General features: G+C 49.9%; 1 protein-coding gene across 2 annotated transcripts in view; it reads left to right on the top strand.

Annotated features, from left to right (window-relative positions):
* The first annotated feature begins 1578 nt into the window (after positions 1–1578).
* Traf4 (TNF receptor associated factor 4) overlaps positions 1579–15609 on the top strand; it is a 67179-nt gene continuing 53148 nt past the window's right edge. For both annotated transcript variants that reach the window (XM_077653789.1, XM_077653790.1), the window contains exon 1: positions 1579–1769. In XM_077653789.1, the coding sequence (XP_077509915.1) occupies positions 1656–1769 (114 nt within the window). In that variant the 5' untranslated portion in view covers positions 1579–1655. The remainder of the gene's footprint in view (positions 1770–15609) is intronic.

Raw genomic sequence — 15609 nt, forward strand, 5'->3', positions numbered from 1 at the left:
CCACTGCGGCCGCTCGAAACAGCTTTTTGCGCCCCGGCGGCAGAAATCGCGAGCGATTTCTCTGGCATGTGAAGCAGGCTTAAGGGACACAGAGATCAACTCCATACAATTATTGTTCGCAGCAAAAACTGATTCTGATTCGAACTCGTGACGTCCTTAGAGAAAAGGATGCGTTGCCATCGTTTTGAAGTGAACGATGGTGTGGCGTACGTGGCCTCTGAGATCGGCACCCAAAAACTGGTGTCGACGTAAGCATTTCACTTGCGAAATCGGCCGGTGGTGGCGACGCATGTATTTCGTTCTTTTATCCTTTTCCAACTTGTGAAAGCTCCGTTTTTGGTGCGAATGGTCTATCTAGCACGCGCCATCGGCTGATCCAACGCGGCGCGCCAGGTAAGCTATGTAAAAGCATAAGAAAGTCATTAGCGAGCAATAAAGTCAGGCGAAGTAAAGCGAAGTTTCAGTGGAGTAAGTGTAAACCATAAAATCATTAGCGAGCCATGAAAGCCAGCCAAGGTAAAGCGAAATAAATTGGCGCAACATTCAGGCAATGGGATGCGGCAAAAGGGGAAAAAATCGAATGGAAAAGCACCATCATGAAAGCGCATTCTGCTTACGCAGATCGCTCCCCGCCGCGGTGGCTCAGTGGTTAGGGCGCTCGACTACTGATCCGGAGTTCCCGGGTTCGAACCCGACCGCGGCGGCTGCGTTTTTATGGAGGAAAAACGCTGAGGCGCCCGTGTGCTGTGCGATGTCAGTGCACGTTAAAGATCCCCAGGTGGTCGAAATTATTCCGGAGCCCTCCACTACCGCACCTATTCTTCCTTTCTTCTTTCACTCCCTCCTTTACCCGTTCCCTTACGGCGCGGTTCAGGTGTCCAACGATATATGAGACAGATACTGCGCCATTTCCTTTCCCCAAAAAACCAATTATTAAATTATTATTACGCAGATCGCCGCATCAGACCCTTTCAGTGTCTGTCATTCTTTTTTTTTTATCCCGCGTTAATTTCCTAAGCCCACCTATACTCGCGTTCACGTCATTACACCCATGTCCAAACGTTGCAACAGCGCAGAGTGCCTTCTCACAAAAGAAAGCCCAGAGGAAACGAGAAACGAAGCGAAAAATTCACAAAACAGCGACTTCGCTATAACGGAGCCCCCTGCTTCTCCATTTCGCCCGAGGGGAAGGGCGGGTCGCGCACCACAACAATCGCTCGCTCCTCCAGCTGCATGATGTGCCGCCACCACTTCGACCAAGGCAACCGAGGCTCGGCCGGGAGGAAGTTGGGAGAGCGAAGGAGGGGGGGGGGGGGGGGAAGAGGGGTGTTGTCGGAAGAGCCGCTGGAGAGTGAATCGAAACAGTGGGTGAGGAGGAAAGGTCGCTCGGCGGCTCGTCGTCGTCCGTCGGTCGCCCTCCCCGCCCCTCCACCTCCGAGGTCTGCCGCCGCTCCTCCGACGACGGCAGATGTTCCGCTGATGCCGTGTGCCACGGGTCGTCCGACGCGGCGCTCTTGAAAGCATTGCCTCTGCTGAGGCGTTGCGCCGCGCCTACTCCTCTTCGGTGGTGATCTTGTCTGCCGCGAGAGGACTACCGCTGCTGACACTGTGGTGCTGCCACGAGCGAACTTCGCGCCACTCTGCGTCCCTGTCCCATGATGCCGTCCCGCAGGGGTCCCATGCTGGACGACCAGCTCATTCTGCCGGCCAGGCCGCCGGCCGCCAAGAGGTGCCCCGTGTGCAAGGCCTTCGGATCCGAGCGGATGCAGGTGAGCCCTTCTCACGGCTGTCATCCAATCGTGGCAGGCTAATTGCTAGGCGCACGATCTGCGTCAATGACCGTCTCAAGAACACTCCTGTTTCAGGACCGGAATCTGTTGATTCGCAGTGGATTCTTAGCTGACATTACTAGCAATGAGTAGATTACAAAATAAGCAACTTAAAAAGAATTATCCTGTTAAATAATGCTGTATTCTTTTAACAAGAAGTACAGCCGTGGGCAATATGAAGAAGCAAAGTATTTAATGGTTACTCAATAATTATGCGTTAAAAACAGTTTTTTCTGGTTTCTAACTAGTTTTCCTCTTGGCGCATAATATCGAAAAGTCATTAGCACAAAATTCGCAATTTTGTGCAAGAAGTTTGTTTTGTCTCGTATTGCTCGCGACTGTACCTTGCTATAGTGAGTAAACAAAGTTGTATTCTCGTCAAAGGCTATATATGAAACGTTATTCTACATAGCCTCGAAAGCATTCTACACGTAATTTTATCCCCGATGATATTATTATACCACGCCTTATCTTTTATAAACTCACTGAGAAGTTATTTAGACCAAGTGTCGTTCACTGAATTTGCCAGATGCGAATGCGCTCGTGCCAAGACTCCTTTCCTTGCTTCTGAATGGTACTGTCTGACATTTGTGCTTCGCGCTGCTAATATGATTTCTCGTTTTTGCTGCGTCGTGAGTTTTAAAGTGTACATATACGCTAAGCGCGCCTTGCTATTTTTTTCTTTCTACTCTTTCTTATTTAGCGTGGGTTTAAAGCATTCAGTTCGCGATTACTATACCGGCCCGTCGTCGCTAATATGAGTATTACACAACACAAAACTACTAAGCAAAACAAGAAAGTAACAGTTTTGCCTTGTCATCAGTCGGAGGCGTTTATAACAAAACTATAACAGAGGACAGGGATCAATATAAAGAGACTATCTCAAGCATGCATTCTATGCGACTGCCGCTCAGAGGAGCAGTAGCTAACGTTAATCACCTGCAGCTTCAGCTCCGAGTGAGTTTGAAGACGTCGATTGTGAAATTTTTACTCCCGGCGTGCCGAAAGAGAGACGTGTGTGCAATCAATCATACACTCTGTTCGGCGGCGCGTCGAGCCCTTCGCAATACCCATTACGTTTAGAACCGTCAAACACTCGAATCGGCTTCGGAGCTGCGAATGCTTCAGAGAACCTACTCTTACACCGTGCTTCACAGCCGGCACTCAGTTGTGGAATTCGTGGAAGCGGCCGGACAACTTAAGTCGTGCTAGGACAAGTCCGGACTTGCTCTTGTTCGTTCACCTCTACACGCTGCAGATTTAGTGGATGTTCTAACTCCACGATCGCAGTCTACATTCGTTACTATAACCTAGGTGGAGTACCGCACCCAACTAAGGGACTCGCCATCGAGTACCGCCTTTCTTAAAGGCCACACAAGAAGACTCTTACAAAGGCGCCTAAGAAATTATTACCTCTGTGGGCAGTCGTGCCTCGTACCGTTTCGAGACTGAGCATGTCGAGGCAAGCAAAGCCGGCCTTGCCATTACTGTTTTGATGGTCTGCATCAAAAGACTAATTACGAAAATTGAAAGATTGATCTGTTTATGCTTGTTTTACTTCTGACCTGTGCTCATAATTTAAGTTAGTAACTACTCGCTCCTCGTTTTTTTTTTCTCTCAAATGTTTGTGAAAATACAAACATGCAGATCGTAATGCGCTTGATTACATCGCTGATTGAGAACTACTGCGCCGTAATTTGACACCACTGCACATCCGGCGTTGTAAACATAACCATGTGCGTTCTCAACGGGCGTGTTTACAAGCGCCCCCGGACAGTCGTCGCAGATGGCCGCCTTGTGTTACCCCCGCCTGGGAATGACTACTCATCCGGCATCAATTAACCCTCTACAAGCCGCGCATAATGTATACATACCCCCGCTAGGCATCCGAGATCGCTTCGCTCCTTTCCAAACAGACGACGGTACGCAGAACAACAACGCGGCTGTTTTACATACACCAGTGACGCGCTAACTACGCTGCCTGAGGGAAGGAAAACGAAATAAAACAAAAACAGCACGGCGCGGTTTTCACCACTCGCGCTTTCATTCGCATCCGTCTGCCAAAACATAAACGGGGAAGCATCTTCTCTTCTCCTCCGTCTGTCACCGTGGCATTCTCATCATGCGCATGCGCACAACTGTTTATGCTGCTTGGAAACAAATTTATGAGCGGTGTGCAAGCACTAACATGCAAGAAAAGGGAAAGAAGGGGGGTGGGGGGGATGGAGCCTTGGTGTATGTACAACACTCAGCTGCTGCTGCAGCGGCGGCGGGTTGTTTCGCCCACAGGAAGAAGAGAGGGCGCGGCGGTCTGCGCGGCGTGCGTGCGCTCGCTCGCTTCTGTGCTTGCTTCGCGCGCTCGCGTAGTACATTCATCCATCCATGCGGGCACGCGACACGCGCCGCCTCTGTCTGTGTGTGCAGCCGCGGGAGCCAGCAGAGTTCGGCAGCCCCCGGACTTGTTTGTATGGTTTCGGGGGACCTGCACTTCCCGCTCGCCGGCGATCGGCGCCGCGCCCTTCTGCTGCTGCTGTTGCGGGCTTTCAGGCTGGTCGTCGTGCTCTAGCAGAGGGAGCCGAGACGTTGCTTGAGCGCGCCCGCCCGTCGCATACGCGGCTGCCGGAAGTGTGCATTCCGCGGTTGATGGTAGTGGTTAGTCGGGCCTCGGCGCGCTTTTCTAGGCTTTTTTTGTGTGTGTGTGTGTCTAAAAATGAAAACAAAAGTCAACAGAAATGGGAAAAAGATGCGTATTTAGGCGTTGTCGTGAGCTGACGTTTATATCGACGTCCCACGAAGATTTAAACCGCGCTGCAGTGTGCGAGGGATGTAGCCGTTCCGTGGCTGCTGTTGACGCGTGTTGACAACTTGATGTGAAAAAGAAAATGTCGCCTGCAGAGTCTTGCCTGTTTGCTTCCTATGCTGCGAAGGAAATGTGCTGCTTCGTGTAGTAGGGCCCGGCTACTGCCCATGAGTCACCCATTACTGCTGATTAGCTGTAGTTACTCATCATCAGCCCATCTACTTCGACTGCAGCATAAAGACAACTCCCATCAAATCTGCCCTGCTGTAGTTACTATATATGCGCTCAACTTCCTCGTCGCAGACATTTTCTGTCAACGATGCACAAATCGTCCTGTCTTCTTGGCTGCAAGTGTTTCTCAGAATTCCGGAAAGAAAAAAAAGCTTTTTTTGTTCGTTTGCTTCTGGACCTCAAAATGCAGCTAGCGCTGGGCTTCGTCTTCGCGAAGATGCGAAAAACCGGGGACACTGGATGTGTGTTCAACATGAAAAAAAAAGGGGGGGGGGGATGTCGGACAAAGCCGGGTATTTCTGAAAGCCCGCCACACGTCGCCTGCCGCCTTTAAGAAGACGGCGGTGACGACCGGAAGCTGCGAGAACGAGCACTTCCGGCGCCAGTTTCGGGCCCAGCAAAAATATTTATTATTCTCTTCCTCCCAGCTTCCTACGGTTCTCCAGCTTCTCCTCTCCCCCTTTTCTTCCCGTCATCTGCGGGCCGTCGCACGTGCGGCCGTGACGACCATTAGCGCGTTTTTTTTTGCGCGCCAATGACAGGGTCGACGCGCCAGCTGCTGAGCAGCACGCTCGGCAGCCGAAACGCTCGTTAACAAAAGTGTGACCCGCGTGGCGGTGGTGTCTGCACGTTGCATGTGCACGTGCTCCTAGGCCTTGCAGCCAGGCTGCGGAAGACACTCTCCTTTGACTTTCTAATGGCGACGCGTGTCATGAGTGACAGTTTGAAAATGGACTGAAGCATTTTTTTCACGTCGGTGGTTGGACACCTCGAGAGTCTCTTTTAACGACCGTCGTTTTTCGTTTCACGCTTTCTAAGAAATCTGAAAGTTGCAGCACGCGTTGTTAGACGAAGAGTGTTCACCCGTACTTTCTGAGTCAATCTTGGTAATGAGACGTGCGGGACGACGCCTACCAGCTGTATTCATGGGGTATAAAAAGACATAAATCTACGCTGAAAGTGTATACTCTGGACTGTTAATGTGACGTAGCCTGGCTTGTAGGTAGAGAGCACGTTTAATGACGTTCTCCATCCAGCTCCCGTATCCTGTTCTTTCATTTTTTTGTCATTTAGCGGGACCTGTAATTGTCCCGCAATTACTTTGGTAATGAAGCCCACAGTATATTCGCGCGTTCTCTTACTTTCTGCTAAGTTTGCTTTTTCCTCCAATACAGGTTTCGTACCTCGTTACCGCATCACCGTAATCACGTTGTGTTCGAAGCGATAGAAGGCGCTTCGTTTTCCAGAAGACTTTATTTCGTTCAATGCTCTATTTGTTTTCTTTCTGAGCGTAAATATAAGAAAAGTCAAATGCCCGGCATGTGTTTTTTAATAATAATAATTGGTTTTTGGGGAAAGGAAATGGCGCAGTATCTGTCTCATATATCTCGGTGGACACCTGAACCGCGCCGTATGGGAAGGGATAAGGGAGGGAGTGAAAGAAGAAAGGAAGAAAGAGGTGTCGTAGTGGAGGGCTCCGGAATAATTTCGACCACCTGGGGATCTCTAACGTGCACTGACATCGCACAGCACACGGACGCCTTAGCGTTTTTCCTCCATAAAAACGCAGCCGCCGCGGTCGAAAAAAAAAACGCTAAGGCGCCCGTGTGCTGTGCGATGTCAGTGCACATTAAAGATCCCCAGGTGGTCGAAATTATTCCGGAGCCCTCCACTACGACACCTTTCTTCTTTCACTCCATCCCTTATCCCTTCCCATACGGCGCGGTTCAGGTGTCCAACGATATATGAAACAGATACTGCGCCATTTCCTTTCCCCCAAAACCAATTATTATTATTAAAAAACACATGCCGGGCATTTGACTTTTCTTATATTTGCGCTCAGAAAGAAAACAAATAGAGCATTGAACGAAATAAAGTCTTCTGGAAAACGAAGCGCCTTCTATCGCTTCGAACTCAACGTGATTCGCTCCGACGCATAGTTTGGCACGCCACAACTTCGGCCACGCAGACGTAATGATTAATTAAGTGGAAAGTATTGTCACTACACCTCTCATTCCAACCGTATACCTGTGGCCAGCCTAGAACAGGTAAAGTGCTTTTAAGGTCTTTAACTCCTTTAGTCTGCAGGAACGCGTAAAGATTAGCGTATATCGAATTTCACCGCTTACAATTCTTTTCTTCTTGATACGAAACGCTGACTATAATTTTCAAGACGGCAGCACCGGAACTTAAATAGTCCGTATCGGCGTGAACTATAAGCGCACAAGTCCATCGCGTGCGCACTTCGATATAATACGGATGGGATCGGGGAGGACTCATTTCCTTTGCGATTTGTATAAACGGCACGTCACGCTCCCGCCGCTGACCGCCGGTTCAGCACCGGATGTCTGCGGTGGTTCGCGTATTCGACGCAATCGATACGAGCTCGGTATAAATTGCGACCTCCGTGCGGGCCTCCAGGGTTCAACGTTCTTACGTCGTGAGAGCCCCGGGTAAACACGGGTCTTTCTAGGCTGCGCACGCGGGGATTACAGCCTTCGTTCGGACGAAAGTACATGGATCGAGAAGTTGGCGCAGGCGGGACGGCATGGATTCTGCATTTAGAGGGCGGCCCGAGAAGAGGCGGTGACATTCGAGCCAAGCAATAACATACTGACGAGAGCGCAGATAACTATACAGTATACGAAAACGCTGCAAGATTTATTGTGTGTGCCTGTCCTCTGATTACAACGGCACGTATCTCTTGTGAGGCGGTGGTCGTGTGTTCATTGTCGTTCTGCATTGTCATGTGCATGGCGAAAACAAAGAAAGGCGTATATCGTCGCTGCTTATATGGGTCGATGAAGTTTCTCAGTTTACCCTGCGACCTGTGTTGCTCCGTTCGGAAAGGTGACCGACTCTCGCAGTAAGAATGTAATAAACGAATCGCAGGCATTGTTCGGCGCTTAAAATGTTTTTAGGTCGCCGGTTTTATGCAGGGGAAGCTATTGAGTTTCCGTCATCACAATTTCCTACGCCGAAAATACGTTGGCAGTCTCTCGCTAAGGTAAACGCTGATGCCTTTATTGCAGAAATTGTAATGTATTGCAGAAGTTTGGTTCTTATAGCCACTACACGGTTAAGAGCTAACGTACACTATACAGTTTCTCAGCAATGACGAAACTGAATTGTTGACAGCTTTCAACGAGCGCGACAAGGTTCAGGGTTCGTTTATTACATGTTTATGGTACAAGGTTAGAGAAAAACATTGGAATACAGAAGGAGGTCCCAAAGTCAGAGACTGTGGACGGGACCTCCTGTAAGAACAATTGTAAAAATTAATTACAGACAGCAGATGCAAAAAAAATTAAAGTTTTTGGCATCATAAATGAGCAGTGAGTGAAATACGAGAAATAATGCCAACCCTTATTTGAATGAAAAATGGTTACACACCTAACATCATGCAGACCAATACAAAAGACAACTCATTGAATAATATAAATGACAAAACTAGTACCATATACAGTGTAAGTGTACAGCAAAAGCATGTCGACTCCGACGGTAGAGGCGACAGTGAGACGTCGGTTATCTTGTGAGCACGACTGGGAACATAGCTCGCTACTCCGATAGTATGCTCATTTACTGAAGTCCGAAAAGGTAACACAGCAGGGAAACAACGCGTAACGCGTATCACTATTACTCTCCACATCTGAGGTAGTACGTAATTTTTTGTATAGTTTTACTTGTGAAGGAAAATATGGTCTCGTAGCCGGAAATTTTTCTATAACTTACGAGCGATAATAGGGGGCTACGCACAACGGGAAGTATACGGCGTGATGACGCCGGCGTGCGCTGTCTAGCCTATAGTCATGCGTCACCTCCAGTCACGTATACCATTCGAGAATTCGCTTTCCTGCATCGCACTCGTGAAAGAGGGCGGCTAACGGCAACCGTCAATATACTTCGTCTCGTCAAACACTGCGCGAAGGAGTGGGAGAGCCGAGTTTTGGCTGAATGCATGCAGCGTTACTCGGCCTCGTTTCGAGTGCGCGGCTATTGCATTCATACAAGAGTGAAAGCGATGAAAAAAGACGAGTGACCGGAATCACTCGTATACCGCGGCCTGACCGTCTTTGAAAAGGTCAGGCGCGCCTGCTGAATTTCTGCCGCACAAGGGCTTAACGCGTGGTCGCTTAGGCCAGAGTGCCCCGCCGCGGTGGCTCAGTGGTTAGGGCGCTCGACTACTGATCCGGAGTTCCCGGGTTCGAACCCGACCGCGGCGGCTGCGTTTTTATGGAGGAAAACGCTAAGACGCCCGTGTGCTGTGCGATGTCAGTGCACGTTAAAGATCCCCAGGTGGTCGAAATTATTCCGGAGCCCTCCACTACGGCACCTCTCTCTTCCTTTATTCTTTCACTCCCTCCTTTACCCTTCCCTTACGGCGCGGTTCAGGTGTCCAACGATATATGAGACAGATACTGCGCCATTTCCTTTCCCCCAAAACCAATTATTATTATTATTATTATTATTATTATTATTATTATTATTATTATTATTATTATTATTATTATTATTATTATTATAGGCCAGTGTGTCGAAAACATGCGGTATACACGACATCATTGTGCTGTGCTGCAACGCAGAACGTCTAAATACACCACTACATAACGGTCTATAAACTTTCTCTTGTGTGCAACGCATGCCGAGACTACCTAAACACTAATACTCCTGTATGGGAGTAAAAATGGGAGTAAGCTGTCCTCTAGTTCACACCCTTTTATAAAAGGGGGTGCGCTATTGGACAGCTTACTGCGTTTCTACTCCTTTGTGTTTAGAGCATACTTCCACGAAAAGCTTTCATTGCAAAGAGACAAGGCAAAACAAAACTAAACCTCTTCTGAAGAAACAGAAACGATGGAGTGACGAAAAGCGAAAGGGCCCAGCTAAATACAGCTAATATCCCCGTTTCCTAACGCACAAAAAGCGGCCTTACAGCTGCGTGACTCGATACGAGAGCGGTTTATTGCTCGATAATACGGTCGAAAAAAAAAAAGGCGATGCAATACGCGCAAGAGTACGCGACGTCAGTGGATGCATATCACCATTTGCGCGATATAGCGCGCTTATGCACACCGCCCACTTCGCCCTGATGTCTCAGTCACGCATCCTGCATCAACAGTCCGTGGTATACACCGTCCTATTCAGTGGGTCATGAGTGTGTAACCGCCTCTATACAGGATCGCCGGGTTCTGAATGTAAAAAAAAAAGACAAATAGGGGGAGACAATCCATCCGGAAGCAACTCGCGCGCATTATTGCGGTGGCTTCCTCTTTTTTCCAAAATAAAAATTCCATAACGGTAGCCTCTGTCCCTCGCATGCACTCGTTTTTCGCTGCTATACATCCCCTTTATCTCTCGGTGACGGGCGGCAGCAGGGGCTGCTCAAAGTGAAGGCGGAACCTAGACAAAAGGTTGCCACCAATTCGCTTTGAGGAAGTCTTCTCTATACGGCGAGTCAGTGTGCGAGCTTGCATTATACTGCCCCCCCCCCCCCCCCCTTCCGAGTATCCTCCTGATGGAAAGCCAAAGGAAGCGGACGGAAGAAGAACAGGGAGGGGGGTTGGTGTGGAAAAAACAATGGACCCCTTTCGAAGTGGCACGCGCGTATGTGCGGCATGTGCAGCGCTGCTCTAAGCTCACGACGTGTTCTATACTACTGCTGCTGCTGCTTTGTAAGATAATGGAATCGGCCGCTCGGTGACCCCCTTCTTGTAGCGGGAACAATAGTTATATGGTTGTGACGTAACTCGCAAGTACGACGTCGTTACACTTGGGCATAGTACGACCACCGAGGAAAAGGAATTCGGAGACTGTCGACACTCCTCCCGTTCAGCCCGAGCCATAACAGTGGCTGGTGCCATCTTTCCATCCTCACGAGGACAATTGCGAACGCAGCCGCCATAGTCGTAGCCACGGATAGCCGTGGTCTATAGGTCATATAGGCTAGGAGTCATGCATCGAGTCGGTTGCAGTTTACTGTGTACAGACAGCTCCAGCCTCGCACATTCCCTTCACCGGCTTTGTTAGCCCTTATCCACCCAGGCCAACACAGACCCGAATGCTCTCTTTGTGGGGCTCCGAGAGCCAACTTTGACCACATTTTATATCTGTGCCGAGAATTCCAACGACCATCTCGCTGGAACCTCACGGACAAAGAGGATTGGGAGATCGCTGTCCTCAGCTCCGAACCGGCCTCGCAAAGGCGGCTGGTAGAGTGGGCTGGACAGGTCGCCGCACGTCATGGACTGTTGGCCACCACCCGGGATGAAGAGCCAGACCAACACTAGGCAGTAACTCATCCATAAGGATCAACAATAAAGTTTTCACCTACCTACCTACTGTGTACAGACCATTCTACCAGCACCCCAAGCAGCACAGGTCATCGGCCCAATATTGCAACAGGATGGTCCCATCCTGGTCCCTTGTAGGGCCAGCTTTGCCAATACAGTTCCAATGTTGGGCCAATTACTTGTGCTGCTTGGGACGAGCTGTACGGGACAATGGCATTGCCAAGTTGTGACGACCGAGTCGTGTACGGCCTGACGATGATGGGTTCATGTAGCTCGAAGCGTAACTTGGCGGCCTGTCTGTTTTAGCGTTCGCATGCCGATTGCCCCCTGGTCTTCTCGGAGATCTGGGCACTGTTCTTTGCCAGTTTTAACCTGCGAACTGAACGGTATATGTAATGCGCTCTGCTTTTCAGGGAAGTACTTCCTCGCTCTGTGTACTCAAGTGCCCTTCCTGCAACGCGCCTACTTTCCTGAGGGCGATCCTCCCGAGAAAACAATGTGGGAGTCGAAGCATGCCGGACATACCTCCGCATCAAAGAGATGGTTCATGCATTCTGCTTGCATTTCTCATGAGAGAAAGGGTGAGATTAAAAGAACTACCATCGTGGTGATAAACTTGAAAGCCAGCTATGAAGGTATCTTTTTTTTTTCTTACCTTGTGCATTTATGCTGTGCTCTAGGTCGACGTCTTAACCTCTTGAAATTTCGTCATAAGTACACCCCATTTCATCCGCTGGGTCCGAGACTACCTCCTTCATATAACGCTAAGTATTCGCCATTCTTGTTAAGCACACTAAATGATAATTACATAATAATAAAGACTAACGACTTCTCGCGTGTATGTATAAACTGTCAACGGAGACAGTCTTGTAATAAGCAGGTGAATGACGAATCACCAACCAGGGGCTCTCTAATTACAGAACACATGCCTTACAAACCTCCGAGAACTGCGCCCAACAGCGGATTCCATTCAGTGCCTGACAAGCGTAATGGCGGTCCGTCTGCGGCGAGCTCGCGGCACCACCAAGGACACTCGCAAGGACAGTGCTGTTGACTCAGAGCTGAAGAGGCTATGTAATCATGGCTCCCACGAAACAGCCCAGTCCGACGTTGCCGCGCTGTAATCGGTTACAATGAGGACGTGTCCGTCCCTGCCCGCCAATTCTGTCCGTGGTACTTCTCTGCGAGAGAGTCGCTGAAGGACGAATTCTTTAGGACTCTGCAAAACATCCGATGAGGAGAGATAACTGGAAGTGTTATTTTGGCCTGCTCGTGCCAGGGGACGTTAGTACCAGTTCTGGAAGGAAATTTTGGTTTCTTACCCGCCGCGGTGGCTCAGTGGTTAGGGCGCTCTACTGCTGATCCGGAGTTCCCGGGTACGAACCCGACCGCGGCGGCTGCGTTTTTATGGAGTAATAATAATAATAATAATAATAATAATAATAATAATAATAATAATAATAATAATAATAATAATAATAATAATAATTGGTTTTGGGGGGAAAGGAAATGGCGCAGTATCTGTCTCATATATCGTTGGACACCTGAACCGCGCCGTAAGGGAGGGAATAAAGGAGGGAGTGAAAGAAGGCAGGAAGAAAGAGATGCCGTAGTGGAGGGCTCCGGAATAATTTCGACCACCTGGGGATCTTTAACGTGCACTGACATCGCACAGCACACGGGCGCCTTAGCGTTTTTCCTCCATAAAAACGCAGCCGCCACGGTCGGGTTCGAACCCGGGAACTCCGGATCAGTAGCCGAGCGCCCTAACCACTGAGCCACCGCGGCGGGGCTAAGGCGCCCGTGTGCTGTGCGATGTCAGCGCACGTTAAAGATCCCCAGGCGGTCGAAATTATTCCGGAGCCCTCCACTACGACACCTCCTTCTTCCTTTCTTCTTTCACTCCCTCCCTTTAACCTTCCCTTACGGCGTGGTTCAGGTGTCGAACGATATATGAGACAGATACTGCGCCATTTCCTTTCCCCGAAAACCAATTATATTATATTGGACCAACAACGTAGCCAGTAGCTGGCAAAAACAGTATCAAGGAGTGTCACGCTCGGCAAGACTGCATAATTTCCACTGCCGTGAACCGAACAATTTCATCCATTCTGTGAGCCAGCAGCAGAGCGAAAAGAAATGGATGTAAGCAGCGAAGGAAGGGAAAGGAAATAGTTTCCTTTGCTCGTAATGCAACGGTAATGTTGTGAAATATACACGGATTGAAGACGATTTAACATGGCTGCTCTACAAAACGCGTTCAGAGCAATTAACCCCATGCGAAGCCTCGGTATATAGGATCATGGGAGAGCCGAAATTTGATTCTCGCAGTTGGTTCTCGTTGCTGCTTTCCGGCAACCGATACTGGAGCGACAGCACAGGTGGCACGAAACTGGCTGAGTATTCACGTTTTCGCAAAAGGAAAGCTGTAAGTCAGAGGCAACAGGAATGCAGCTTCCAATCTCTTGCACTGCTTCACAGAAGATAGGTGTGGAGCATACAGAGCACTAAGCTTGAGGCATAACACTCCAATGATTTGATTGATTGATTGATTGATTGATTGTTCTATCGATCAATTGGCGCACTCTGCTGAATATCAGGCACAAGAGTACAGTGTTCTGAGCGCCCCCAGTCAACCATCCTGTATGCTCAAAAACATTACACTCGAGCCTTAGCCGAACAATGGCACGATGCTTGCTCCAACACCCAACGATAATTGGCGCAGTTATCGTGGCGCCCAAGCTCGTGTAAGCACCTTGATACGCATGTGATCTCCTACGGTGCCATGGGGCCTCAAATTCAGGTCGCCAAGCTGCTGATACCATCGTAGCAAAAACATGGCATGTATTTCAACGGACGGCCTTGAATTGCGCCACGAACGACGATGACCTAACGGCGTGACCATAAACATGCTCCTCTGAGACGCCGTATCTCTTTGCTTACTCTACGCCGAGTCGAAAATATATGAAGCCATCGCGCCTCAGTGTAGTTGAAAGCGCGTCCGTGGACCTCGCGCACCCGCATACCTCCCGGCCGAGGCCCCGCCATTTAATTGTTACCTGCCTCGTGAACCGCGAAGAGTCCGCGAAAGGCGGATATTGCGTGGGCGAGTTTGGGAACGGTTTAAAGACAACAACAAACAAAAGACGAGCCGCTCCGGCGCACGCATCGGCAAGTGAAGCGGGCGACGGAGATAGGTCGCCCACACTGCGAGCGTGCTGGCGCATGCATGCTGGCTGCCTCGTTCACCTGGCACCGAGAACCCGAGCACGCACGCACACACACATCGCACTCACGCACGTGCACAAGCACACGAGCGGCGCCCCCCCCCCCCCCCCCCCCCCCCCCCCGCTGTTTTCGTATACACGGCGCGTGGGTTTTTCACATTGCGCGGCTTTTGCCTCTGCTTCGCTTCTTCATGAAACGCGCAAAGCTTTGTCCTTAGACGCTGCTGCGGCAAGGTTGTTTATTATGCTTCAGCGAAGAATCCTGGGAAAACACAAGCTTCCGCTCTTTTTTTTTTTTTTTCGTTACGGGGCTCATACACAGTGCGTTGGCGGTCGGGGTCGCAAGCGAACCCTTATACCTCGGCCCCTTCCAAGAATAGGCCAAGTCGCTCGGAGTGCTCCCTGGCGAAACTAAAAACCGATGTCCCCTGCGTATTAGTTCTTTCTTTCTTTCTTTTTCTTTCTTTCTTTCTTTCTTTCTTTCTCTTTGTCTTTGATTTGTGGCATGCCAAGACGGGAGGCCGTCTGCGCAGAGTGCTCGGTTCGACACTTTTTCTGCCCACACCAGGCTGCACTCGGAGGAGTCGTCTGCTCTTCACGGAAAGTGATTCAGCATGACTCAACAATCGGGTCCGCAGCCTAAGAGATTGAAAGAACGGACCCGTGAAAGAGAGAGAGCAGCAGAAACAGCTCACACTATGGTATTGATACAGCGTCGTATACCGCGCCCGAAACTGTCTGGCATCCAGGAAAAGAACTGTTGACACCGCTTCGCGTTCCTCGCGGCTCACAAAAGCCCTTCGTCTTTCCGTCCGCGCTTGGTGAAAGCGGCGCAAACACCATTTCCTTGTTCGCACGGGCAAACACACTGGCAGGCTCAGACTGTACACTATACTGTGGCGTTCCAAGAATCTGACACGCACTCGGAGGCAACTACGCGAACGCATGCCTAGCCAAGCATGTTCGCTTTGCACGCCAAGGCTTCTGGCGTTCCGCACAAACCGATTCGCGCGGCACCGTCGACGCAGTGTAAACAAACGAATGAGGAGAAAGTAGGCCGCGTGCAGCAGCAGCGTATTTACTGGAGGAACTCGAACGCGAGCAAGAAGCAACACCGCGCGCGGTATGCCAGCAGTGGCGATCCATTAGAAACGTGCACGCATACATTCCTATCGGGCTGCCGGTGCGGCCGGGTCAAACATCGCAGATGTTTCCAGCGGGTTGCGTGCGTC

The sequence above is a fragment of the Amblyomma americanum genome, chromosome 2 (genome assembly GCF_052857255.1).
Source record: "Amblyomma americanum isolate KBUSLIRL-KWMA chromosome 2, ASM5285725v1, whole genome shotgun sequence".
NCBI classification, from domain to species: domain Eukaryota; kingdom Metazoa; phylum Arthropoda; class Arachnida; order Ixodida; family Ixodidae; genus Amblyomma; species Amblyomma americanum.